Source organism: Mastomys coucha, unplaced genomic scaffold (genome assembly GCF_008632895.1).
Source record: "Mastomys coucha isolate ucsf_1 unplaced genomic scaffold, UCSF_Mcou_1 pScaffold3, whole genome shotgun sequence".
Taxonomy (NCBI): Eukaryota; Metazoa; Chordata; class Mammalia; order Rodentia; family Muridae; genus Mastomys; species Mastomys coucha.
The window spans coordinates 18,361,375-18,386,476 of NW_022196909.1; the positions used below are offsets into that span (position 1 = coordinate 18,361,375).

The 25,102-nt window shown below is 36.7% G+C and overlaps 1 protein-coding gene across 8 annotated transcripts in view; it reads left to right on the top strand.

Moving 5' to 3' along the window:
- The window catches only part of Cep85l (centrosomal protein 85 like), a 189,933-nt gene that overhangs the window by 150,423 nt on the left and 14,408 nt on the right, over positions 1-25,102 (top strand). For all 8 annotated transcript variants that reach the window (XM_031348111.1, XM_031348108.1, XM_031348109.1 and 5 more), the window contains 4 exons: positions 7,539-7,656; positions 18,804-18,983; positions 21,043-21,195; positions 22,899-23,053. In XM_031348111.1, the coding sequence (XP_031203971.1) occupies positions 7,539-7,656; positions 18,804-18,983; positions 21,043-21,195; positions 22,899-23,053 (606 nt within the window). The remainder of the gene's footprint in view (positions 1-7,538; positions 7,657-18,803; positions 18,984-21,042; positions 21,196-22,898; positions 23,054-25,102) is intronic.

A 25,102-nucleotide genomic window follows, 5' to 3' on the forward strand; every position in this document is an offset into this window, starting at 1 on the left:
CAAAAAACAAAACAAAAAAAAAAAACAAACAAAAGAATTACAGAAGTGTTTCTTTTATAACATTGCAAGAACTTTTAATCTAGCACCAGAGTTATCAAGAATAATTCATTTAGTTTTAATAGAAAGTCTCTTGATTATTCTGAGCAAGCATTCATAAGGTTACTGCATTATGTTATCTAATATATATATTATATATCTATAAAATACATATCTACTAAGATACTTTCAAAAATATTTGAGGAGGGTATTTTTTTCTGTAACCACTGTTAATCGTTGCTTATTTTTGTGTGAAGCAATAGAATAAATGAAGGAAGGAAAAGATAGCTGAAAACAGCTGGAAAAGAATGGGTTAAAATGGAGAAGGAAGTTTAACAGAGCATCAGCTGCCCAGATCCTTAGAAAAGAGGGAGGAGAAACAGCAGCTACTTCCAAAAATTTTCTCTCTAGTTGGATTAGGGATTGAACCTTCAAGGGTAGGCCACTCAGGGCTAGAGTCACAGCTCAGCTTAGTGATAAAATGCTTGTCTCTTAAGCACAGGACTTTGGATTCAGTACCCAGTAATGTAAAGGGAAATTAAATAATGCTAGTATTTGCTAAATGATCAGTCAAAAATTAAGGGGACTGGAGACATATCTCAGTTGGTAGAGTACTTGCCTAAAATACATAGTACCCTAGGTTGGCTAACGAGAACCATCTAAAACTGGTAGTTGGAATGCCCGTATTCCTCAGACTCAGAAGGAAGATAAGAGGGCAGGAGGAGCATGAGTTTAAGGCTGTCAGTGGCTACATAGCACACTGGAGGCCAGCTGGGGCTACATGGGATAAAGGAGAGGAAGAAGAAAGGAGTGGGGGAGGGGAAGGGATTGAAAATAGTAGACTGCTCAGCAAGGACAAACCAGAGGAGATATCTAAACCAACAACAGAAATTAAAACACAAAGTCTATCAGAAATATGGACTAAGTGTGGTGTGGCAAAGCAATATGACTTCTTCAAAAGATGGTAGTTCTTTAACTATTAAACTCAAATACATTGAAATGAGTGAAATGCCAGAGGAAGATTTCAAATGTTTTCTGGAAAGAATGATCAAAGATAAGAAAGAGGATCCAGAATCCTAAGACAGTAATTTTAACAAAAATGTATGGGAAAAATAAATAGTATGGATGAAAATCCAGCAGCATGAATAAAAATTTAACTATGAATTTGAGGTTTTAAAAACAAAAGTGTTGGGAATGAAAAACTCAATCAATAAGAAACCATCATTAGTAGGCTTAAACAAGAAGAAGTAGAAGGAAAAGGCGGAGAAGGAAGAAAAGAGGAGGGAGGAGTTGGAGTTGGAGTCGGAATCGACAACGTTGTTGTTAAAAGTGGAAGATGGGATTGATGAAATAACACATGTAAACATCAGTAAAGAAAAACAAAATAAGCATGAGCAAAATGTCTTAAGAACTCTGGGATATGATGAGCAGACCAAACCTAAGAACCCACGGGACAGAATAAGATGATGAGTTTACACTAAAGTCATACCGGATCTAGTTAATTAGATTACTGCAGAAAATTTCCAAGCCTTAAAACTAAAGTAGATGTTCAAATACTAGGCATTTTACAACAGCTTAAATTAGCCATCAGAGAGATCAAAGCAGTAATGTTTCACAACAAAGGACTGTTGATATTATTATTACTTTAGCTAAGACATTAGTAATAATAATAATAATAATAATAATAATGATAATGATGATATAGAAGTGGTAGTAATAGGATACAAATACAAAAAGAAGAGGTTATCTCTATTTGTGGATGATACGATTTCTTCCAGATTCGGGGGATCCTATATGTAAAAGACCATAAAGAGTCCGCTTAAAATTCTTAGTGCCAACAAACACTTTCACTAAGGTAGCAGAATACAATAATATCAAAATAAAAAAATAGTAGCTTTTTTATATACCAGTAAATAAACATATCAAGAAGTAATGGGAAAATGTCATTAACAGTAGCATCAATAAAAATAAAATACCTGGGAATAAACCTAACCAAAAAAAAAAAATTCTACAGTGGAAACTTTAAGGCATTGAGGAAACTGAAAAACAAAAAAATACTTAGATGAAAATCCTCCTGTGTTCATGGATTAGCTGAATTAATTTTGTAGAAATGGCTAAATTATGCAAAGCAATCTATAACATCAAGGAAATACCATCAAAATTCCAAAGATGCTCTTATATAAAATTAGAAAAATATTAATTTTAAAATTTCTTTGGGGACTGGGGATATAATTCCCTTTGTAGAGTGCTTGCCTCGCACACACAAGGCCCCAAACTCAGTGCCCATCACCACATAAGCATGTATTTCTAGCACTCTGGACATAGGGAGAAGAAGGTAAGAAGTTCAAGGTCTCACTTAGGGCTTTAGTGTGAATCTTCTTTGATGAGGTTAGAGAGCTGCAGTGGTCTGTTGATATAAATGTAAGTATTAAGAAGACAGATTGATAGTTTGTCCCCTGGGGCCTGTGACCTATGCAGCCATGGGTTCTTCTCTTAGGTGACAGTGCCAGGCATGAGTACTGTCCTCCACACTTCTCCTTGACGCTCACATTATTATGGAAGATGGGGTGGAAAGACTGTATGACCCAGAAGTTTCTGTAAAACTTTTATTAATATGATAAGACTGCTGCACACATGCATTCATCGCGACTGTGGTTGTCTGAACAAACCCACCCTGCTTGACATGAAGCCAGTCAAAATTCCAGAATAGGTCTGGGAAGAGATCATAAAGCCCCTCCCCTAGTAGAGGACTACTGGCAGTTGATGTCTGCTGAAGGAAAAAGTCAGTTTTCTTCAGGGGTGTTGTTTCCAGCAGGTTGCCCATCCTCTGGTAGATGGCCCTATACTCACGTACATACAGAAGACACTAATTAGACTCGAAGTACAGATTGAGCTGTTGTGCTTGGGGGTTGAGGAGGAGTTAGAAGGAAGACCACGTGGAGGGGGTGGATGTAATCAAAATAGACTGTTTACATGTATGAAAGTCTGAAAGAATAAATAACGAATACACACACATAAAAGAAGTTCAAGGTGACCTATGGGCTACATAGTGAGTTCAGAGCCAACCTGGGATACCTGATGCTGTTGAGACAATATCAGTAAGACAAAATAAAACCCTGACAAAATACATTTAGAACAAAGTCCTTTAGTAGTCAAGAGCAATTATTAGAACAATGCTGGAGGTATCAGGGTACCTGATTTTAAATTATTACAGAAACACAGTAGGTAAGCAACATGGTATTGTCACAAAATCAAACATGAAGGCCAATAATGGACCTAGAAATAACATATACAGCTACAGCCACAATGGTCTCACAAAATACATATTGGAGAAAAGAGACAGACTTGTTAAGAAATGGTATTGGGAAAACTGGATTGTTACATGTAGAAAAATAAAAGTAAGCCCCTCTGTCTATAAAAGCAACCATTCAAAATAGATCCAAATACCTTAGTGCAAACCAGAATGTTTGCAACTGCTAGAGGAAGACAGGGTATAAGCATGAGCAAGGATTTTCTCTGAATAACAGGGACTATTATGAAGAATTGACTGTGGGAGCCCATGAACTGTGAACTGTGAGTGGGACAGAGTACAGATGCTCTTCCGGCAAGGTGTCCTAGGAAGAATTGCATGAACTGTGTGTCTTAGTTTGGGTTTCTATTGCTGTGACAAAACACCATGACCACAGCAACTTGGGGAGGAAAGGGTTTATTTTTAGCTTACATTTCCACAGCACTGTTGTTCATCTTCATCATCAAAGGAAGTCAGCACAGGAACTCAGACAGGGCAGGAACCTGGAGACAAAAGCTGAGGAAGAAACCTGCTTATTACTTGCTCATCATGGCTTGCTCTGCCTGCTTTCTTTTAGAGTTCAGGACCACCAGCCCAGGGATGGCACCACTCATGATGGGGCTGGACCCTCCCTCATCAATCACTCATTAAGAAAATGGTCTACAAGCTTGCCTACAGCCTGATCTTTTTTAGGCTTTTTTTTTTTTTTTTCCAATTGAGGGGCCCACCTCTCAAGTGTCTTTAGCTTGTGTCAAGTTGATATAAAACTCTCTATAAGCACATTGTGAGAAGTGGAAGCTCTTGAAAGCAAAGAGCTCAAGGACGTAAAGGGATGCCCTAGCATGTTCACATTATCTTTATGGGAAAGCCAAAGGAAGAGTATTCTTGTCCCTTTGACATGATCAAAGATAACTCTCGTAATGTATAACATTAGGTATACTCCCTTCTCATGCTTGTCTGTGCTTAAGCTAGCTCTAAACATCACTGCGTGCACTCTTTGCTTTAGTAATTAAAACGTGAAGTGCTTTGGGATGCATGGAGACAGCCTCACTAACTGGGGTGAGTCAAAAATGGACAAACATCTGTAGAAATAATCAGCAGAGTGAATACACAACCCATAGAATGGAAAAAAGTCTTTGCTAACTTTATTTTATATAGAGGATTAAGATCTTGAATATACAGAGTATTGCAAAAACTAACATCACAAAATTGTCATCTATTCAGTAAATAGCCTAATTAATTGAATAGCTCATTTTCTGAAGGAGAAACACAAATAGCCATAAATACTTGAAAAATTTTGGAAAATGTAAATTTAAATTGCTTTCATATTCCATATCACTCCAGGCAGAATGCCTGTTTTTAAGAAATCATTTGGCAACAAATACTGATGAGGATATGGGGAAAGATAAGTTCTTATTCACACTTGGTAGGAATGTAAACTGGTGCAGCCACTATAGGGATCCATAGCGGTGCCTTCAAGAACTGAAAAGTAGAAATCCATGAGATTCACTCATACCAGTTTGGGCATATACTTGAAGAACTCCCAAGTCAACATACCACAAAGATACTTTTTACATTCATATTTATTGTTGAAGTATTCACAATAATCCAGACATGGAACCAGCCTAGATGTCTATCAAAAGAGAGATAAAAAATACGTGGTGTATGTCACATTACATGGAATTTTATGCAGCCACAACAAAAAGTGAAGACATGACATGTTCAGAAAAATGGATGGGCTCTTATGTATGGAACCTAAAGTTAAAATTATATATATTGTATGTGTGTGTGTGTGTGTGTGTGTGTGTGTGTGTGTGTGATGACACTGGGAATCGGATCATCAGAGGGAAGGATGAGATCTTAAATGAGGGAGGAAATAGAATAGAAATAGAATAGAATAGTGGAGTACATGTGATAAGGATCCAGATGTAGTTGTTCAGAAGACCTAGGGGAGGGATGCCAGGGAAGAGAACAACTGTGAGCAAAGCGTGACACATGGATGATGATGGCATAACAGAACTTACTACTTTTGTGCTAATCAAAGAGGGAAATTAATATTAATTAATTTTAATTATAAGTAATATTAATAGTTACTTATAGTAAGTAGCTATTACTTTGGGATGGTCGATGAACATTATAGTGAAAAAAGGATGTTTATTTTACATCTTATTTACCAGCTAAATTTGAATATCTAAATACAGTTTTGATAGTTTACTTTTTATTATAGTTGTTTATATTCATGTATGTAGCATTATTGAATCAGTATATTTAAATATATTGTTTCAGTCTCAGATGATCAGTTCTACTGGCCAATACTAACAGTAGTGAGCTAGAATTAGATTCCACAGGGTCAAGACATGGTCCCCAGCAGTCCTTTCTTTGCTTCAGATGCCAGCCACAAATGAGACCCTCAGGTCACATCCATCTCAGGACATTTTCACAACTGTGTTAATAGAAAAAATAATTTAACCTAGCTCGAGATTTAGTAGAGGAAAAGAATTAGAAAATGTAAAAATTTAATTTTTGAGGAAAAAAATAAAAGGCAAAAGTGGATATCTGTTATTTTTGTAGAAAGGATAGCTTTTCTTTTAATTTTCCTCTGAAGAATAATTTTTTAAAATTTTATTTTATTTTTAATTTATTTTTTACACTCCATATTCCATTCTCCCCTCCATCTACCCTCCAACTGCCCCACATTCCACACCTCCTCCCCACCCCACCCTGTCTCCATGTGGATGTCTCCACCCCACCACCCCACCTGACCTGTAAACTCCCTGGGGTCTCCAGTCTCTTGAGGGCTAGGTACATCGACTCTGAATGAACACAGACCTGGAAGTCCTCTACTGTATGTGTGTTGGGGGGTCTCATACCAGCTGGTCTATGTTGCCTGGTTGGTGGTCCAGTGTTTGAGAGATCTTGGGCATCCAGATTAATTGAGACTGCTGGTCCTGCTACAGGATCGCATTTCTCCTCAACTTCTTTCAGCCTTCCCTAATTCAACAACGGGTCAGCTGCTTCTGTCCATTGGTTGGATGCAAATATCTGCATCTGACTCTTTCAGGTGCTTGTTGGGTCCTTCAGAGTCATTCATGATAGATCCCTTTTTGTGATCGCTCCATATCCTCAGTAATAGTGTCAGGCCTTGGGACCTCCCCTTGAGCTGGATCCCAGTTTGGGCCTGTTGCTGGACCTTCTTTTCCTCAGGCCCCTCTCCATCCCTGCAGTTCTTTCAGACAGGAACAATTATGGGTCAGAGATGTAACTGTAGGATGGCAACCCCTTTCCTCACTGGGTGTCCTGTCTTCCTGCTGGAGGTGGGCTCTATATAAGTTCCCTCTCCCTACTGTTAGGCATTTCACCTTTGAGTCCTGAGAGTCTCTCACCTCCCAGGTCTCTGGTGCATTCTCTGGAGGGTCCTCTAACCTCCTATTTCCTGAGGTTGCCTGTTTCCATTCTTTCTGCTGGCCCTCAGGGCTTCAGTCCTTTCCCCTCACCCAATACCAGATCAGGTTCCCCACTTCCCTCTGGGAGTTTTGAATATATAGTTCAGAAATTAATACATAGACTTCCATTTGTCTATACACATACATCTATATATATTATTGGGATGTAAATAGCTTCTTCCAGTCTTGCTTTGTGTGTGTGTGTGTGTGTGTGTGTGTGTGTGTGTGTGTGTGTGTGCTGGTGTGCTATATTTATATTTACTTACATGTATGTAGGTGAACATGTATGTGCAGTGTGCTTAGCTGTATGTGTAGGCCTGAAGTCAATCTTAGTTGTCTTCTCAGATCCTTCTCCTCTTTATTTATTGGGGCAGGATCTCTAACTGAACCAGGGTTACCCAGTTCCAGCTAATCTAGCTAGCCAACTTGCCCCAGGGACCCTTTGGCTCTTCATCTTGAATACTATAAGAGCTACCATGCCTGCCTGACAAGCGTGGGTTCTGGAATTTGAATCTGCTCTTCTTGCTTGAGTGATAAAGAGTTTATATACTGAGCCATCTCTCCAACCCCTTGTGTGATTTTCTTTCTTTTTCTTTTTTCTTTTTCTTTTTTTTTCCACATAGGAAAAGTGTTCATTAACTAATTTTCCCTCAGTGGTTGAGATGAGGCAAAACTTTTACATGTGTAAAAGTATCAGCGTACAAGAAGTTTTTTCGCTGTCTCTTAGAAAGTTTATTCTTCATAATGTAATTTCACTTCATGTTTTGCAGGCAGAAGCAACAAATTAACCACCTACATGAAAGGATAAGGGATAATGAACTACGGGCCCAGCATGCTATGCTGGGACATTATGTAAATTGTGAAGACTCCTACATGAGTAATTTACAGGTAAGACTTAGAACACTTTATAGTGGATCGGTAAATCTGTGCTTGTAGTATATTTTATTTATAGCCTTAGAGAACCTTACATCCGTGTTCTGAAATAGCGGTGAGTTTGCAGAGTTCTGTTTCATGGCTCGTGCTCAGCAACTTTCTTCCCTCTTTTCTCCCACAGCCTTCCCACAAAGCGCACAGAATGCACTCTCATCAGCGCCTGGATGTCCTTCCAGGGTTGATGCAGATCACAAACAGATAAAAATGCACTGTGGCTCTGTACATTTACAAAAATCCTTAAGAATATGCACATTGTTTTGTTCTTTAGATTTACATTTATTTTCTGTTTTATAGAAATCATAATATATTCATCTATCTCTTATTTATGAAAATTAAGGTTGTCTTGCTATTTGGGTATATTATAAATGATGTCACAATGAATAACCTTTTATAAACATTGTTTTTCTCACATACGTTTATCTTTACAAATTAAAGTTTGGAGAAATACGATTTCTGTTATATATGCATATTTGTATGTTTAAATATAGATTTGAAATATGGCTTATTTTTCTTAACACAATGATCTGCATTTCATCCATTTTCCTGCAAATAACAGTTTTATTTTTCTTTACAGAGGAACAAAACCATCCTGTATGCATACATTTCCATTTTTTATCTAATATTGATTGGTATTTAGGTTTGTTCAATGCTTTGACAATGGCAAATAGTGCAGCAATCAGCACAGGTACAGAAGTGTCTCTGGTATGCTTAACTTCCTCCTGCTCGGGGCAGCACTGCTGGGCTATATGTCAGTTCTGCTGTTTCTTTACTGAAGGACCTCCAAACTGGCCTCATAGCAACTGCACCTGTTTAGATGGCTCTTCCTTCCCAGTTTTGCTGGCTTTTAAAGAAAATGATAGTCATTCTGACTGGAGTAAGAGAGAATTTCATTGTTTTCATTTCCCAATTACTAAGGTGTTGATAGTTTCTTTAAATATTAGCCATTATATATATTTTTTTTTTGAAAATTGATCATTTGGTTGTTTATTGCTTGGATAATTTGGTGTGATTTTCTCGTTTGTTTTGACATTTTTAAAATTCCTTTTAGACTCCATGTGTTAATCCACTGTCAGATATATAGTTGCTGAAGACTTTCTCCTGTTCGATTAACTGTCTCTTTACTGCCAAAAATTTAACTTCATGCAGTCCCATTTGTCAGTTCCTACAACTGTTTCCTGATTTACAGGAATCCTTTCCAAAAGCTCTTGCCTGTGCCTGTATCTTGGGTACTTTTATTTTTTTAATAGTTATTAATATTTATTATGTGTGTATTCATGTGTGTGTGTTCCTGAAACTGTGCCATGACGTGTGGGGTCAGAAGACAGTTTGTAGGAGTCAGACTCAGCTCTTCAGGCCTGGCAGTAAGCATTCCTTCCTGTTTGCCCTCTCACCAGCCCGATCTTTATGTGTTTGTGGTGTTTTTCTTTAAGAATTTCAGAGTTTCAGGTCTGATGTTTAGGTCTTGAATCTATACTTTACTTCATTTATGTTTAAAGTGAGAGAGAGTTATGTGCCCATGCCACTTCTGTGAGTCAATAGCCAGCTTGTTTAGCACCATTTTGTTGAAGAGTCTCTTTTCTCTAAAATGTTTTTGACACCCTTGTCAAAAATTGGGTGGTTATAGTGTGTGACTTTATCTCTGGTTCCATCATTTTGTCTTGTATGTAGGGTCTTTGTGCCATCATCATGGTAATTTTGTTACTGTGGAGGATCTGTAGTAAAACTTGAAGTTAGCTGTTATGGGTCCTTCAGTGTTTTTCTTCCTTTTTAGAATTCCTTTTGCTATTTAGTATTTTTGGTGCTTTCATATTTCACTTTTTTCTAGTTTTATGGCAAATTATAGGATTTAAAAAAATAGGAATTGCGCTGTTAGTAATTTAACCCTCTCCATAGTTTTAATTCTGCCAAATCTGTTACTGTGGTGTCGGGGGTGGCAGTGTGTGTGGAGTCTATCAGTGCGCTAGTTTCTTTTGAAAGAAAAATTTCAGTTTCTTTTCTTCCATGTTTGAAAGTTTTAATTGTAAATGCCTTTCACCTCCCTGTTTAAGTTGATTACTGGATATTTCTGTTTGGTTTGACTTTTTTTGGAATTATAAATGTAGCTATTATAAATTTTATAAATGGGATTTTATTTTTCTGATTTCTTTTGTGGCATGTTCATTATTTGGTATATAGGAAAGCTACTTAAAAACTACTTTGTTGACAGTGTTTTTATCAGCTTTATGAGTTTTCTTGTAGAGTTGTTGGGGTCTTGTAGGTATGGTATCGTGCCATGTGTAAATGGGTCGTGTGACTTCTTCTTTCTTATTTGTATGTATTTATTCCCTTCTCGTATCTTATTGCTAAGACTCCAAGACTTTTGTTGCTTCAGAATGGAGGGTGGATACTACTCTCATTCCTGATTTTAATAGAAATGACTTTCCAGTTCGTATTGGCTCTAAGTTTGATGTATGTAGCCTTTTATGTTGAGATGATTTCTTCTGTTCTAGTTTCTTTGGGGATTTTATCATGAAAGGTATAAAGACTTTTGCAGTCTATTAATGTATTTTGTATATGTTGTTATGTATATGTTCATTTATTCTTGTATTCTCTGGAAGGAAACAACTTGGTGATGGCATACTATCTTTTTCCTATATCCTTGAATTAGTTTCTGAGTACCTTTTTGATGACTTCCAGATCTAGGTTCATCGGGGTTACTGGCACATGGGTTGATGTTATCTTTTATTGTGACTTTGTTTCAGATATGCTGGCTTGGTAGAAGTGGTGTGGTGGTGTTCCCTTCATTTCTGTTCTAAGGATCAGCTTTAGCTGTTCTTTGAAGGTTTGGTAGACTTCAGCGATGGTCTTGTCTGGTTCTGGGCTTTCCTTTGGTGGGGACCTGTTAATACTGCCGGCTAGTTTTTTTTTTCTCATGGTATGTTTATATCTTTTAGTTTTAATTTTGAATTATGTGTTTGGGAGTTTATTTCTGGTAGGTGTTTCTTCTATGGATTATCAGTTTCAAAGTATTTCCCAATCTGGAGCTCAGTGCAATCTTATAGCAGCTCCCTTTAATCTCAGTTTTATTCATTCGGGCCTTCTTGGTTATGATTAGTAGGGCCATCTCACCTTAAGATGAGGGTTTAACTGCTGTCATCTGTTGGCTCTTTTTCTGGGTAATTAGATATGCTTTTATTCTTTTTATAATTATTTTCTCTCTGCTATTAGTGTTAGGGGTTTACTGTGTTAGAAATAATGGAGTTGTTCCTACTTCTCCTTTATCCATTTATTCTTCAAATGACATTTAACCTTTCCCATGTTCCTGCAGCTGAGACAGTTTTGTCTTGCAGGCATGCACCATCATGCCCAGCAGGTTGAGCATGTGCACGCTTCTCTTTACTCTGATTTACGGTGCTGCTGGGCTTTACTGGGTTGGTAGTGCCATCTGCAGTAGTTTTTCTCCTTTCTGTACTCGTAACCTTTGCTCACCAGTTTTAGCTTTGTAGTTCTCCCACTCTCTAAAACCCTATTTATAAACTCTGGGGTAGCTAATGCCACACATGGGAAGGTGTCTCCCAAATGCATTGGAAGTCAGGAAGCAAAACCAGCACTGTGATGTATGTAGGCAGCCCTGACTGTGTGCTTCAGAATCCACTCAGCATTGAATAGTGCTTGCCACAAGGATGCGGCTATGGATGCCATTATAATCTTTTGTACTTCCATTTCTTTGTCTATGCCACTGAACTTTATGATTATGGATAGCTCTAGAGGTTGATGCATCCACTGACCTCAGATTCAGTACTGTAGACCTCAAGGTTCCAAGGTGCTGAGGTCACTGACTTGATGTTAAGAATACGGCTATGCTGCTCTGTACCTGTTACTGCCTGACACCCCACCCCCACCCCCGCCACTTGCACTCAGACTTGTCCCTGTCTGGTCCTTTCTCTCCATTGCTAACATAGCTGCCTCTCAGCTTGGGGCTCTCAGATTGACTTCTGTTTCCCTGAGTCACAACTGTTAAGTTCTTAGTTCACAAATCCCCAGAGTAGCTCAGTTTTAAATAACACTTTCTCTGTCAAAATGGCACCTGGATACCCCTCCAAGCCACATGGAATGACAAAATAAGTCATTCTTACCAAAACCCACAAGCGGACTTGCAGCTTGCAGGAGGTACGCACGGTCTTGATTGGGGCTACTCATCTATTTTCACCATGGCTGCCTGGCTTACCCTCTGGATGAAGCTTCTCACTCACAGTGCTCTTCTGTTTCTCCCAATTCTTGTCTGTCTTCTTATTCCACTTGTGATATTCCAGCTATACTCTCTTTGTTTTGGAATCGTTTAACCCTGACTCTTCTGTACTGTCTCACATGGAAGCAAGTTCTAATCTGCCATCATTGGATGCTACATAAACCTCACTCCAAAGACTTTCCAGTTGACAAAATAATGAACTCTAAAAATCTGATAGCCCCAAGATTAAGAACACTCAGCGCTCTTGCAGAAGACCCAGGTTCAGTTCCAAGCACCCACAGGGTAGTTCACAACTGTCTGAAATACCAGTTTTAGGGGATCTGATGCTCAGTTCTGGCTTCTATGGGCACTGTATGCATGTGGTGTGTTTACATACATGGAGATAAAACACTCATATCCAAAAATATACACTGATGATCACTCTTAAGTTTTTTGTTTTGTGAATCCCATTTCTTTCATTACTTTTATTTTTTTTACTATGAAATTTTCTTAATTTTACTGAATATTTTATAAATGAGTTTCACCTTTATAGGTGAGCTTGTTTAACATTAAACATCCAAAGCACAGTGTCAAACTCTTGAGGTCCTAAAATGATAGTTTCTGAATTCATGGTTCTTAAAATAGAACATGTCTATCTATTCCTACCTGGTATATTTTTTGTTTTCAATTGAAATTAGTTACACCACTTTCCCCTCTCTCTTCCCCTCCATCCATTCTTAGCAGCCTTCTGCAAAATCTTTCCATATTCTCCACTCTAAAATTGATAATGTCTATTGCTCTGATAGTATTTATTATATGAATACATATGTATTTATATGCACAAATACATATAAATAAAACCTGCTGAGTCTGTTTCAGTTTCAAGGCTTACCACTCTTCATTAGACAGCCAGTAGGGTGCTCATCTCTGTGAGAGGTTAAGTACCCTTCTCCCAGCAGGCAGTAGTTGCCCTGTAGTTCTTTGTCTGGGGATGGAAACCCATGAAAACTTTCTGTGTTAACAAGCCCATTGATGTTGCTGTTGTTTGGATGTTGTTTATACAGCCATTTCTAGGAGAGATTGTTTCACTGCAGATTCTGCCTCCTCCTTCTGCAGTGTTCCCTGAGCTACACATGTAGGAGCTGTAATGCAAATGTATCCACCAGGGATAGGTGTCACATGATCTGTGTAAAGGAGTGTGACCAGGGAATAGAATTATGAATAAGCCTAGCTTGCCTGTATAATCCAGTGGGAAATCAGACATAGGGTCTCTGATGTCTTAAACTTATATGGCCACTTTTTTCAATTATTTATCTTTCTTTAAGAGGGTGCCCCTCCTTAAAATTCATTTGTATATCTTTATATACATTTAATAATTGCCTATTTTTTTCCAAAAGAAAAATACTATTGGTCTTTTTATTGGGATTAAAAAGTGACAAATGAACATTGTTGGGAGATAACATGCTTCTGTTTGTGGAATTATTTTTGTTATTTTATTCCTAGATGTCAAAACTCATTTGAAGTGGATTTTTTCTTTATGTGTTAATTGTAAAAAATTAAGCTAATTAGACATTGAAATCAGAAAATACTAAAAACCAAGTAGCTATAAGACTTACGCAAGTTACATACATTAACATAGGGATCTAGCTTTCTTTTTTAAACTTTGATTCCATGTAGATAATATTTCATTACTGTGTAATCTACTTTGGTTTCAATTAAAGCAGCAGGATCCTGTGGGATAATCCTGAGATTGATAGTATAGCTATGTGAAAGTATTGTGCTAAATAACTAGTGTAATTTGCTTTAAAAACAGTATTTTTAGTAGAACCATTCAACATTTCAACATTTCATTATTACTTCATCCTGAATAAATGTTGTTCTGGTATTATATAGTCATTGCACTAATTGTAATAACAAAAGCATGGGTTTGCATTGTTTTATTTTGTTTTAAGGTATCTGAATAGTGATTGAGGCCAGTAGATGGCTCTCTAAGCGAGCTTGTCAATGATTTCTTTTGTGGTTTCCCTGTCCTGTATGATCTAGACTCATGCCCCCAGTTCAGATGATCCAGACTCCCCATCACTTTCCTTTCCTATGTTCTTTTGTTGTTGTTGTTGTTGTTTTTGAAGATTTTATAGTAATTTTTTGTGGTCTATTTATGGGTTAGTTTAGGGCCAGATGGTTTCTGTTTTAGAGTGTTACTAATTACTTATTTAATGAACTTCTTTACTAATGTATTAAAGGACTCCAAGTTTCTTTTGTATGTGAGTTCTGATAGTGTTTTATTTCACTGAGTTTATGAAGTTTTCTGGGAATGGAGGCGCTCTACGGGATCTGGAGTTAATGTTCCTTCTTTATATCTGATATTAGTCATTTCTATCATCTTTCATTGTCTTCTGGCCTACCTCAAGAATTACTGATTTGAATTTTCTGTATCTCTTATTTTTATTTTCATTGATTTTTTTTTGCTCTACTTTTCTTTTTTTACTTTGGATTTAACTTTCTCTAATTTTTCTAGTTTAACACTACCTAACTTGTTCTATGAAACCACAATTACTCTCATACCTAAACCACACAAGGACCCAACCAAAAAAAGAGAACTTCAGACCAATCTCACTTATGAATATCAATGCAAAAATACTCAATAAAATTCTCACAAACCAAATCCAAGAACACATTAAAACCATCATTTACCACGATCAAGTAGGCTTCATCCCAGGGATGCAAGGTTGGTTTAATATATGAAAATTCATTAATGTTATCCGCTATATAAACAAACTCAAAGATAAACAATCACATGATCACCTCCTTAGATGCAGAAAAAGCACTTGGCAAAATACAACACCCATTCATGTTAAAAGTATTGGAGAGATCAGGAATTCAAGGCCCATACCTAAACATAAGAAAAGCAATTTACTGCAGACCAACATCCAATATCAAATTAAATGGAGACATACTTGAAGCAATCCCACTAAAATAGGGGACAAGACAAGGATGCCCATTCTCCCTATATCTATTCAATATAGTACTCGAAGTGTTAGCTAGAACAATAAGACAACAAAAAGAGATCAAGGGGATACAAATTGGTAAAGAAGAAATAAAGGTATCACTATTTGCAGATGATATGATAGTATACATGAGCAACCCCAAAAATTCTACCAGAGAACTTCTCCAGCTGAAAAATACTTCAGCAAAGTGGCCGGATATAAAATTAACTCAAATAAATCAGTAGCTTTCCCTTATACAAAGGATAAACAGGCTGAGAAAGAAATTGTAGACTTAGTTGATTAATTTTATATCTTATTTATATCCAGTGGTATAAATTTCCTCTTAGCACTGCTTTATCACACAATTAATTTATTTCACAAATTTTCAGTTATACTTTAGCTGAGACTTTTCATATTTCCCTTTAAGTCATATATTATTTATTACTGCTTTATTTTGGAATGTCTCAATTGTGTGTACGATTTCTAGTGTAACTTACCTGTGTTCAGATGGCAGGTATTTTGATGAGTTTTCAGCTTTTGGGATGTGATTTATGAACCAGAATGTTGATTTCTTGGTGACTGTTTCAAAGGACTTAAGAAGTGAGTAATTTATGGATGTCAGTCATCTGGCTGTTTGATGGGCTTCGAGCACGTGTGCCTTCATTGCACGTGTGCCTTTGGTGGCTGGCCATCCCTGATGAGCCTGAAAGCCTCCAGTGACTATAGTGAATTTAGAGTGATTATAGTATTTCTTCTTGCCATTCTGTTACCGTCCCTCACTCCACCCCAAGTATTTTGGTACACTTTTATGCTGTTAAAGACTGTTTTGTGTTATTAGGTAAGGGTTTCTCATATAATGCATTCTGACAATCTTTGTCTTTAAGTTTGTGCATTTAAACCCAAGATGTTTATAGTGATCGCAGGTCTGATTGATTTAATAACTTATCATGTCTGTAAATATTTTCTATTGTTCTGTATTACTCTGTTTTGGTATATCACAGTTGCTCTCTTCTGTCATTTTAATTAAACATTTTATATGAATGTTTTCATTTTATTTCAATAGCTTTTCTTTAATGTTTGCCATAGATCCTGCATACATATTTGTAACTGATCTTGAGTCCAGTGTCAATAGCCCTGTCAGTAAGAGTGTTATATATGTATTTAGTAAATAACGACAGCTACATTCCCAGGCCTTGCTTTACATTCTCTTGTTCATTTGCCTCTCTGTCTAGTTAGCCTTAATTATATGCTTGATGAAGCCAGAGTCATCTGAGAGGAAAGTCTTTATTGAGTTATCTAGCGCAGATTGCTTTGTGGCCATGCCTGTGCAGTGTTGTCTTGCTTATTAAAGTAGAATATTGTGAACTGCACCATCCCTAGGCAGATGGTCCGGGATTACGAATGAAATCTACCTAAGATCTACCAAGCCAGGAGACTGCCAGGAAAGTATTTCCTGCCTTAGTTTCCTGTCTTGGGTTCTTCCCTTGATTTCCGTTAATGATAGATTCTGCCCTGGAAGCATTACACAAATAAACTTTTTCCTTCTCAATTTGCTTTTGGTCAGAGTAGCTTATCTAGCAACAGAATGGAACTAGGACTCTTTTTTGTTTTCCTGTCACCAAAACTAGGCACCGGCTTAAATGTAGAGAATTATAAAACCTTAACAAATCAATTTGTTTATTTAAAACTATGTATTATTATTTTTTAGAAATTGAGATTTCACTTAGTATTGGGGATTCTCTTGTAATGTCCCCAAATGTTTTCAGTTTTCCTTTTTATTTCTGTCTTATAACCTATCACACTCTCTGTGTTCTGTCTTTGCTTTAATATTAGTCCAGGATATCCTCCTTTGTTCTTGGCAAATGTCTTAGGTTTTTATTGTTGTGCTAAAACACCATGGCCCCAAACACTTCAAGAGGAAAGAGTTAGGGCAGGAACTCAGGGCAGACACCTTGAGACAGGAACTGAAGCAGAAGTCTTGGAGCAAAGCTGCTTGCTTATATCTCCTGGGTTGCTCAGTTTTCTTTCTTTTTTTTTTTAAAAATATTTGTTTATATTCCAGTCACTAACCCCAGCCCCCAGGTCCTGTCTCCTACTGATTAGTGGATATTAGCCAAAAAGTACAGAATACCTAGGACCCAGCCCACAGATGGTAAGACGTCTAACAAGTAGAAAGGCCTGAATGAGGAGGCAGCAGTTCCTCAGAAGGAGAAAGAGGAAGAGGGAGAGAGGGGAAGGGAAAAGGGGAACAGGATCAGATATGGGGGGAGGCAGGAGAGAAGCCCAGAAGGCCAAGAGAATGAATGGAGATAAGCAGCCTGGGGGTGGGGTGGATGGTAGCAGGTAGGGGGACCCTCTAGAGAGTCCTAGAGACCAGGGAAGTAAGACAGTCTCAGGACTCATTGGAAGTCAAACCTTAGCCAAAATGCCCAAGTTGGGGAGAGGGAGCTCTGAAGAGTCAATTTACTTTCTTCTTTACCCCCAGGACCACCTACCTGCACATGAATAACAATGCCCACAGTAAGCTAGACCCCTCCAATCAATCATCAATCAAGACAATCCCTGCAGGCTTGTCTGTGGGCTAATTTTATGGAGTTATTTTCTCAATGAAGATCCTCTATTCCCAAATATATGTTAGGTCTGTGTCAAGTTCGCACACACACACAAAACAAAATAAAACAGCAGAATTCACCTATTTTTAAAGAGATGTTTCAGAAGCCACTACCCAACTAAAGCACAATTATTATTCATTTTCCAAATTTTATCCTCATTTTTCTCTTCCTCAATACTTTGTACTTGATGTGACCTTTATTTGGCCACCTCATTATATTGTTTCCTGTGCTTTAGTTATCTAAGGGCGCTCAATATGCAACATTGAAATATTCCTGCTCACAACAAATTGAATGAATGCCTATCTTTTAGCAAAACCATACATAGTGCCTTAAGACCTTGCTCAAAGTCACGTCTATGTTCTCCCTCTCCCTAGCTACTGTATCTGCCACCATCTTAGTCTTAATTGGGTTTTTTGAACCTTTTTCTGTAACCTTATTAGCTTTAAAATACTGACCTACTGGGGTATACTTTGTAAATGTATGTTGAATTAATAGCAGATTCTTTGTTAATTTAATGCTTTCAGTTCGATTCATCTAAAGGAATGTATATATTTTTCTGTCCACCCTTTCCAGATTTTAACCCAAGGAGGATCACCTTTTGCTATAGAAAAGTTTGCATCAAACCTTTCTAAATGGAAGAAAGCATATTGGGTTTTTTTTCATTCTATGATTATGTTTTGAGCACTTGTATGGTGCCAGACATGATTTTAGACATGTGTATAATCATCATCCTGACTTTATAAATCTTAGTTATTGAGCCAGTCTGTTAATGCTTATTGAGTTTAAGTAGTTGAAATGATTATTTATGAAGAAAATATTCATGCTTTTTTTTTTTTGAGACAAGGTCTTAACTATTGTAACTTGATGGATTTGATCTCCTAAATCTCTTTCCTTTGTTTTCAATGTTGGAATTATGAGAATTTACCATCATGCCCCACTTTTTCTTGGGGTTTTACAAGTTTTACTTGTATAGGATGAAGGTGTGTGATACGTTATTTCTGTTTTTAAGTATGCTTTTAAGCCAAACAGTAGCTGCCTTTTATTGAGTTTTTGCTGAGTGCAAGAAGCTTGCATACTTTTTGTTCAATAAACATTGCAAAATGGCTTTATTATTTATATTTCATAGATGAGTAAGCCAAGACTTGGAGGCACTTACGTCCTTTAGTCTGTATCTCGGGAGCAGAAGGCTAGGGGCTGACGTGAGGCCAGTCTGTTTTTAAATCTTAACAGTGTTTATTGTAATCCCTTTGTACTTTGTATACTGAAGACTTACCTATTGTTGTTTTTTCCCAATAGCCTCAATATGAGAGCAGTTCAGGCCAGACTCCATTTACAGAACAGCCATTGTCCCATCCCCACCAAGAAGAACTAGAGCAAAAGCTAGCATCTACTGAGAAAGAAGTTTTGCAGCTTAATGAGTTTCTCAAACAAAGAATAAGCCAATTTAGTGAAGAGAAGAAGAAATTAGAGGAAAAGGTGAGTATTTTGTGAATGATTGTGGTGGATCAATTGCTTTCTTCAAAAAGAACCTGTTGCAGATTTTCTCTCAGGTTATACTTTTATATTATAATTAAATACGATATGCATCAACTTTCAAGAAATATGTGCTGGTGGCACAGATTTGAGCATCTAGTTGAGGAGTAAAGTCTCTATCGTGCCTTTCTGACTAGTACTGAGACTTTCTCAAATCAGTTGCCCTACAAATGGCTCTTCCCTTTCCTTATTGTAAGTCCTTGTTTCTTGGACTTATTGACTATAAAGTATAGGGAAATGAAGTGAAGCTTATTTTATAGGAAGCACATTGCCTCAAGTTATTAAGTCGAAGCCCCTTATTATGACTAAGTAGATTTTATGTCATTTATATATGGTTTTGTGTATCTATAAAATATCTGTGATCCACAAATGAGAGAAAATACTCATTATTTATCTTTATACATCTGGCTTATTTTACTTAATGGAATAATATCTCCATTTGTATTCTTGTTCCTTCAAATGACATAACCCCATTCCTTATGGCTTCATTACACACACACACACATACACACACACACACATACACACACACACATGAGCAAGAGAGAGACAGAGACATCTGTGATATGCATGTATGTGTGTGTATATGTATGTATGTATTCAAGCATCGCATTGCCTTCATCCATTCTTCTGCTAATGGACACCTAGGATGACTCTATAGGTTGTCTATTATGAGTAATGCTGTAATAAACACGGCCTTGTAGTTACTGTGGTGTGTTGACTTAAGAGTCCTTCAAGTATATGCTCAGGAGCAGTATAGGCTGGGTTGTATTATAATTTCATTTTTGGTTTTATGATTAACTGCTCTACTGATTTTCATAATGTCTGGGTTAATTTACATTTCCTCCCCTTCTCCCTTGTCCTCATCTGTGTGTTTCTTGTTTTTTTTATGAGAGCTGTGCTGTGGGGGGGGGGAGGTCTAACCTCAATGTAGTTTTCACTGCATATCGCTTATGTGCTAATGGTGGCGAACCTGTTGTTTTCATATATTTATTGTCTCTTTATACTTGAAAATAGCCCATTCATTTCATTAGCCTGTTTATTGACTGGTTGTTTGTTTTCAACTGCTCTATCTTCTGAAAGTGTTTTGTGAATGTGAGATGTACATTTTAAAATCAAATGAGAACATAAAATCTGAAGTTAAACCTGAACAGACTGTAGTTTACTGGGAATGCCAACTCCTGTGCTATAGTAAGTGTAAACTTTACACAATATGCAACACTACAGTAACCTTAGTGGTGAGATATCTTTATATTAGAGTTTCAAAAAAGGACATGCGGTGCAAACTCACTTATGATACAATATAAAAATTGTGTATATATATATATATATATATATATATATGTATATAGTGTACAATATATAAATTGCTTGAAGTATGTAAGTTGACTCACTTAGCCCCTTATCGGTTCCCAAATATTTGGTAAGTTCTCCTTTGCTTTTTGCAAGTTTTAGTAACAAAATAACTGAAGTTTTCTAAGTTCATAAACAGCCTTTTAATATTGTTTTGAAAAATTAGAAATTAGAATCTGTCCTCTAAAGATGAATATTTGCATTGGTGATTTAAAAGATATTTGTAACTTTGTTTTTGTGCTCTTTTGGGTACCTAATAACCTTTTAAGATACAGACTTATAATTAAATATTTTTAACATAATTATTATGCATAATATTATTTAGTCATAAAGAGATGAATAACCTCACCCATATTTGTATATTTATAAACAATAAAATTATATCATGACTGCCACCTGCCTTAGTACAATTTTTAAAATGCCATCATTATAAAAGCAAGCAAATATTCTTCAAATTCTTTATTTCTGATATATAAAAGTTGTGAAGAGAAGAAAAAGAATCTTAGAATGGATTAAGATACATCTTAATGCAATTGATCGTTACTATAACTTGAGACACATTGATAAATTCATTGATACCCAAGAACAAAACATTGATTTTGTAATTTTTAGCAACTCAAAACAACTGAGGATTCATGTTTTTCTTTAGCTGAAAACCAGAGATAGATACATCAGCAGCCTGAAAAAGAAATGCCAGAAGGAGTCTGAGCAAAATAAGGAGAAGCAGAGACGAATTGAGACTTTGGAAAAGTACCTGGCAGATCTTCCAACTCTAGATGATGTTCAGACTCAGAGTCTACAGGTAGTGTGGCCAAACATTCACCTTCGAAATGCTTCAAAAATGTTTTAGAAATGTAGTTAGAAATTGCATACTGCTGTTAAGATATATATCGATTCTAAAACTGTTCCAAAAAATAAATCGATCTCTCTTTTGTTGTTAGTATATGGTGACCTTTGTAATAGTCCTTTGTGGTAACTGTTTTAAGGTTCCATTTTTAAACTTTATTTGTTATTATTTTGTGTGTCTGCGATGTGTATGGAGGTCAAATGATAACTCTGTGGAGTTGGTTCTGTTCTACCTTCTTTGGTTCCAGGCACCAGACTTGGCTGTCTGGCCTGGGTTGCAGAGCACCTTTGTCTGCTAAGCCCTTTCTCTGTTCTCTTAACATTTTCTTCTTAAAAGGTAGCCATTTCTAAACTAGGTGTTAACTCTACTTCATATATATCCACAGTCACTCTAGTTTGGTTTTCTCCAGTGTTCTCTGAGATTGAAGGTTCTTCAAGAGTTTTGAGTATCTTTATAGATGTTTATTTTCTTCATTGTTCTTAATCTTACTATAATTTTAATATACCCTGATATATAGTGTGTGTTCCTCCTTTGGCTTCTATTTTCCTTTCTTAATAACTCATTAATAGTCTCTTCCCTGTTCTGGTGAACACTTTTGAAACATAAACTCACTCGAGTTATTTCAGTCCTTCAAAGCCATGGATTTCCAACCTTGGCACAGACAACACCTGAGGAGCAGAAGCTGTTCTGTGTGGTGTGCCTTGTGCACTACAGATGTGTGCATGGTGGGATGTCTACTCCTTGTAATCGGTTCCTCTGGCCTCTGCCTCTTAGGGGATGACAGTGGACATTGGTCCATTTCTTGTGGGGGTAAAAATCACCTGCAGCTGAGAATTATTTATATAATTTTGGGATGTATATAGACAGATTTTTCACTTTATTTTGATTTTATAAATTATAAAAGTAAGAGAGATTATATAAAAGGAGGCACTTAAGGGCCATTGGAGATTACTTGAGCAGGACGAGGCAGCAGTAAATAAACAAAGCATGTTTTCCAATAGGCAGAAAATAGAACCAATGAGGTGCCTTCAAGTAGATGAATAGATACACAATAGATAGTAATACATAGAATAGAATATTATTGGGCCTTAAGAAGGATGGAATGTAACACATTCTTCAGCATGAATAAACCTGGAGAACATTTTATAATAAAATAAGTATACTAAAATAAGCCAGTCATGAATAGGCAACATTGTATGATTGCCTATTATTATATATGTTACATGAGATGCAAAGGCAGTTAACCTTCTAAGACACAGAAAGTAGTGCAGTAGGGTGCCATGGAGTGGAGTGAGCAGTGATTGCAAAGAAATGTAATGGGGACAGAGAGATTTGGGTAGTTCTAGAATTGTCAAAAATAATAGTCTGGATGGACTTAATACTAAAGAGTTATACATGCACACATGGTGATGTTATGATGTTAAATTTTTATATTTTTTACATTTGACCGCACTATAAAAATAAAGTTTTAAAACTTTATGAACGTATCTATGTTATAGAAAGTATTTGCAGTGTTCTTCTTCATAACCTCATTCTCCCAATGTATTCATATAATAGATTACAAACAAGTCTGTTTAACATGGAGAATATAAGTAATTTTAATGACAATATGTTTAGTACTGCATGCATCATACATAAACTGTAAACATGTTCTTTAGCTTCAAGTTCTTGAAGAAAAAAACAAGAATTTGCAAGAGACTTTGATCGACACAGAGAAGAAGCTTGAAGAGATTAAGAAGCAATGTCAAGATAAAGAAGTACAGCTACTGTGCCAGAAGAAGAAGGAAAAGGAGCTGGTAATGTCTGTGCAGAGGTAAGGAGGCCTGCCCTGTCTTCAGGGCCTCTAAGTTCCCAGTATTTTCACAAGTATGTTCTACATAAGTGGTACTATTATTGTTAGCATGTTTTCCTTGGAAATGTGCTCCATGATTTCACTGAAACTGATTGGTTCAGTTTTAATTCGGTATTTTGAAGCACTGTGCTAGCATCTTGCCAAACGGTTAGGTGAAAATAGCAAAAGAATGAACAAAGGAGGTCAGGTCCACAAGTGTGGCCTGAAACCACCACTGCAAACCTGTAAGTGCCTTCATTCCCTCAGAGTGCTAAAGGCGTTACACAGTGAGGGGTGTTTGTATCTACTCGAGATGTGCTCAAACTTGGAAATTTTTATTATAAACCTAGAAAATTGTTACATGCATAAGTCTGTATTCTTTTTTATAACCTTTAAACCTTACTATTGTTAGTCATGAGTAGATCTAACTGCCCTGAAGTGTCAAATAACCAAACAGCGAAAAGCTAAGTGCAAGAAATGCATTCGTCTTAGGTATATTAGTTAGAAGCTTGTATATTCATGATAATACTGTTTAGGTATATTAGTGTTTCTTCAGAGACTTGAAGTTCTTGTCAAACAGATCTTTCACTTACTTAGAGTCACACCAAAGTATTTTATAATATTTGTGACTATTGTGAAGGGTGTTCTTTTCCTAATTTCTTTCTCAGACTGTTTGTGTAGAGGAAGGCCTCTGATTTGCTTGAGTTAATTTTATATCCAGCTACTTTGCTGAAGTTGTTTATCAGGTTTAGGAGTTCTTTGGTGGAATTTTTGGGGTCACTTAAGTATACTATCATATCACCAGCAAATAGTGATAATTTGACTTCTTCCTTTCCAATTCATATCCTTTGATCTCCTTTTTTTGTCTAATTGCTCTGGCTAGAACTTCAAGTACAATATTGAATAGGTAGGGGGAGAGTAGGCAGCCTTGTCTAGTCCCTGATTTTAGTGGGATTGCTTCAAGTCTCTCTCCATTTAGTTTGATGTTGGCTACTGATTTGCTCTATATTGCTTTTACTATGTTTAAGTATGGGCCTTGAATTCCTGATCTTTCCAAGACTTTTATCATGAAGAGATGTTGGATTTTGTCAAATGCTTTCTCAGCATCTAATGAGATGATCACATGGTTTTTTCTTTTTTTTTTTTACATAGTGGATTATGTTGATGGATTTCTTTATTTTGAACCATGAAACCTACTTGATCATGATGGATGATGGTTTTGATGTATTCTAGGATTTGGTTTGCAGGAATTTTATTGAGTATTTTTGCATCTATATTCAGAAGGGAGATTGGTCTGAAGTTCTCGTTCTTTGCTGGGTCTTTGTGTGGTTTAGGTATCAGAGTAATTGTGGCTTCATAGAATGAATTGGGAAGAGTACCTTCTGTTTCGATTTTAGTTTGAGGAGTATCGGTATTAGGTCTTTTTTGAAGGTTTGATAAAACTCTGCACTAAACCCATCTGGTCCTGGGCTTCTTTGGTTGAGAGACTATTAAAGAGTATTTCTATTTCTTTAGGGGAAATGGGGCTGTTTAGATTGTTTATCTCATCTTGATTTAACTGGTATCCATCTAGAAAATTGTCCATTTCATCCAGGTTTTCCAGTTTTGTTGAGTATAGGCTTTTGTAGTAGGATCTGATGATTTTTTGGATTTCCTCAGGTTCTGTTGTTATGTCTCCCTTTTCATTTCTGATTTTGTTAATTAGGATACTGTCTCTGTGCCCTCTAGTTAGTCTGGCTAAGGGTTTATTTATTTTGTTGATTTTCTCAAAGAACCAGTTCCTGGTTTGATTGATTCTTTGTATAGTTCTTTTTGTTTCCACTTGGTTAATTTCAACCCTCAGTTTGATTATTTCTTGCCTTTGACTCCTCTTGGGTATATTTGCGGCTTTTTGTTCAGGAGCTTTCAGATGTGCTGTCAACTGCTAGTGTATGTCCTCTCCAGTTTCTTTTTGGACGTATTTAGAGCTATGAGTTTTCCTCTTAGGACTGCTTTCATTGTGTCCCATAAAATTGGGTATGTTGTGGCTTC